The sequence below is a fragment of the Amphiura filiformis genome, chromosome 1 (assembly GCF_039555335.1).
Source record: "Amphiura filiformis chromosome 1, Afil_fr2py, whole genome shotgun sequence".
Lineage (NCBI taxonomy): Eukaryota > Metazoa > Echinodermata > Ophiuroidea > Amphilepidida > Amphiuridae > Amphiura > Amphiura filiformis.
Window position 1 is genome coordinate 78,326,416 of NC_092628.1, and position 4,043 is coordinate 78,330,458.

Consider the following 4,043-nt stretch of genomic DNA (forward strand, 5'->3'; position numbering starts at 1 on the left):
TGTCATAAAAAAATTTTAACATCATATTTACATGGTATTTATTATAATGGGATTTATCATGTGTAGTACAACTAAGCTGAACTGCTTCAGTACTGTTAGTATATACATGGCGCTGTGTGTTTGAGATATATCGTTACATTAACCAATTGGTTCCATTTTTCTATATACCACCTATACTTCTCATGAGGAATCGATGGTCATAATGGGATCAAAAAAAGACTGTTTCTGAAAATCGTTTCCGCTCAGAATGTAGATACCTATTGTGGACCTTGCTGTCAATAATCTTAATTAATAAGCTTTTTTATCTGACGATATTTGGCATCAATTACTCACCATAAAGGTCGCTTGCGTGTATCCCGATATTTTAAACAGTATCAATTTGTTTAGCCCAAAACTAGCCACATTAGTTCCATAGACTTTACTAAAACCACAGATATCATTTCAAGGGCTGTGTTATTGATAAATTTTTATTTATCAGTTGGTGACTTTTACCATCATTTCACCAATAATCAATTGGTTTTGTAAAAAATTATCTTGAATGGTCTGACATAACCTCACTTAGAATTACTAATCTTGTTACCCAAACAATGGTTATTGAGTCCTAGAAGTGACTGTGACCTATACTTGTATTTTCCTGAACATACTGAACGATTACCTAACTAAGAAGTAGTACCACTGTCTTTATTAGAATTGATATGACAGTACCAACAATTGAGACCATTTTCATCACAATCAGAATATTATTTCTATTTGGACGCAATTAAATAAATAATTAGTTCTATTAGAACGAAATCAAAACTCGACCGGCGGTCAACCGCCGGTTCCGGGCGGTTCCGTCCGGTTTCTATTGTTTAGAACAATAGCAACAGGACGGAACCGCCCACAACCGGCGGTTGACCGCCGGTCGAGTTTTGATTTCGTCCCTAAAATACACCTTTACCTAAGAAATCATCTCGAATCGTTTAAAGACCCATTCAGTGATTCCAACGCAAGTGTAAAAAATTTATATTGTTTATAAATTGCTTAAAAGGGGAGGATAAGTCATTCAAATTGTCATTTGGTATTTTTGAAATGTAACATTTGGCAAAAAACGAAGAAAACAGCAATATTGACACAGTTGAAGCCCCATACATGTAGCTAACTTATAATATACTGTCAGTATAAACTACAGATTCATGTAAAATGTCTTATTTTGTCGTTTTGGCTGAACCGCTAGCAGGCTATTTTAGCACATCTATGACAATGACAAAGGTACCAAAATCTGAATTTTGATCATTTTTACGATTGTCTGGATGAGCAAATCACTGAATGGGCCTTTAATTTTACACCCAGCAGAATCAGGCTCATTTTAGTACCACCCATATACATGTGTAGAACCATCTAAACCTTAGAAAAACAATACTTGCAGCCGGACTATGGAGATGCAGTGGTAGCAAAGATGAAGTTACTTCCTGTCGCACGTTTTAGTTAATTTAGCATTGAAAGTGTGGAGCAATTTCATGTTAGAAATGAATCAGATCGATAAGTAGAATGTCTATATCAGTAGTGTATATAAAACAAGCATCTGAATAAATTAATAAACATTAATATAGAGTGCAAATAAATTAGCGTTTATTGTATTCATCACAGTGTACGCAATTTCAAAGACAATCAATTGGATGTGAAACCAACCATCTGCAATTCAGTCTTCCTCCTACGGCTTTTATGATGTTACCATGGTTACAGTTATATGTATTAGACATTTGTCTAGAATAATTGCTGCCACACCAAGAACTTCAAATGTTCATAATGTTGCAAACGACGTTCTTTGACGCAATATCTTTTGAATCCAAATAATCCTTGTTGAAGTTGATGTAAGTCAAACTTGAAACGTTTGTTGATCATAAAATAACTGCAAAGAAGATGAGAACAAAACTCCTTCACATTTACCATGTCTTTTAAGACGTGTCTTTTAAAAGTCTTAATAAATGTGTGTTATTTTATTATATTTTATTTTATTTTATTTTATTTTATTTTATTTTATTTTATTTTATTTTATTTTAATAGTTCCAGTTATTTCACTTAAAGCCACACATTGAAAATCATCGTTACCAGGACACTGGTCAGAGAGTAACATGATTATGATCGGCATGAGTAAGGTGTAAATACTGATTTCCCCCTTATCAACCCAATATTCCTTATAGTAGGACTACAACTGGTCAGTTAGACTCTCACTTCCCCATCTTTTTTTCAAGTGAAGGCTTTAAAGCCATGTTGCAACATTTGCTAAGGATGACGCCCTCAATGGTTTTCAATTTTATTCCGAATTTTCTGAATTTTACACGACTGTAACGTATTTTAGTAACTAACATACACTGCAAAAATCAAGGCTTTTGAGATTTTGAATAAAACGACGGAGTACGTATTTTAATTATTACGATCGAAGTATTCGCCGAATGCGTACGCGATGTTCATAACACTGTATGTACATGGTGTGCGGGAAGGTCATAAAACATCAAAAGGACCGATTTCTGTCACGCATTGGCGATATGTTTTGCCTTTTGAGCTATATAATTGCCTCATCTGTTCAGATCAGAATTGAGGGGGACATAATTGGTAGTGAAAAGAAAACTAACATTTCGTTAGAAATACAATTCTATTTGTTATGGAAATGATACAATATGGCTTTAACCTTCGCCAACATCTCAGAATTGTGTGATAAATTGTAATTATGCATGAACGTGCGCAATGAATTTATCTGTTTTCCCGAAACATCAAGACAAAACCATAACCAATACATGAGAGTGAAGATCGCCTAACCAAATTGACCGAATTATTGGTCAAAATCGTATCAAAATACATTTCTGCTTGGTCTGGGTACAGTCGGACTGGTACTGCTATATAACATTCTTGGTGTAAAATAACTTATAAAATATCAGAATGATTGAACTGACCAGATAGTCATTAGTCCTGTGCTATTATTAAGTCCTAATGATTTTCACCCTTTTCATAATTATAATAATAAGGCACATTTATTATGCGATGAGGCATTCGAGCAAAGGTTTTGCACATTGACCCAATAACATCCGCATGCTGTGATAAGTTTCTCTGGTTTCACCAATTTGTATACAGTCTATGTTCCACAAAAATATCGGCTAAGACAGACTCTTCAAATAATGTAATTTCAAACATGTTGCGGTATTTTACAAACAAATCGGTTAATGTTGTTACACCTCAAATCATTCCATCTTCCGTTGTCATTGTTGTCGACCCACATAGCTGAACAGTCCTCTTTCCCGCGAAAATCATTTGGTTCCTCGGGATTCCAGTTTGTGTATTGTTTTCTTCCAATATCCGTCCACTGAAACTGTCCCTCCGTGTATCTATCATGGTAACCAATCCAAATGCTTGGTCTCGTTTCATTCACCCATTCAGGCCAAATTTCTCTGAAAGTCTCTAAAATGAAGATGTTTTCATTTTCACTGGTAATAGACGCTAGATGTGCGTGTCGAGCTGATGTAGAAACACTCCGGCATTGGTCTTCAGCGTTTTGAAATTTTAACGTATCGGTTTGAAACATATAACAATGTCTTTGAAATCCGATCCAAGGCGATTTGCAGCATGCCGTACAATAGGATGTTTGGAAAAAGGCGATTACAATTGATATTAGGAGGAGAAACGACGTATAAGATTGGCGGTGATGCATGGTGGTAATGAAGTCACTTTCTTCCTAATGTTTCAGTCGAGCATTCAAATATAGAAAACAACATTCATGTCATAAACATAATAAATGAAGTGTTATAGGTCGATAAGTACAATGAATAGAAAACAACATTAAAATTTAAACAAGATAAATAAATTATCTTGATTCATTCATCATAACTTTTGTAATTGCAGACACCATTAATTATTAGCGGATGATAAAATAAAACACCTGCTAAAAAGGTCAACCCTCCTTTTGCGCCCATGGAATACATTATGTTCAATATAAATGCGCATCTAACAGTATGCTTCGACTATATTTATAAATACGTATTTCTCAATACGCACGTGACCACCTCCGC

The 4,043-nt window shown here is 34.7% G+C and overlaps 1 protein-coding gene across 1 annotated transcript; it reads right to left on the reverse strand.

Moving 5' to 3' along the window:
- Nucleotides 1–1,133: 1,133 nt before the first annotated feature.
- LOC140153882 (echinoidin-like) lies at nt 1,134–3,714 on the reverse strand. The gene has a single exon (XM_072176664.1). It carries the CDS (start codon nt 3,683–3,685, stop codon nt 3,164–3,166), a length of 522 nt encoding a protein of 173 aa, XP_072032765.1. The 5' UTR covers nt 3,686–3,714; the 3' UTR covers nt 1,134–3,163.
- Nucleotides 3,715–4,043: the final 329 nt, after the last annotated feature.

Excerpts from the sequence above, each read along its gene's own strand:
- LOC140153882 (XM_072176664.1), bottom strand. The coding sequence starts at position 3,685 with ATGCATCACCGCCAATCTTATACGTCGTTTCTCCTCCTAATATCAATT.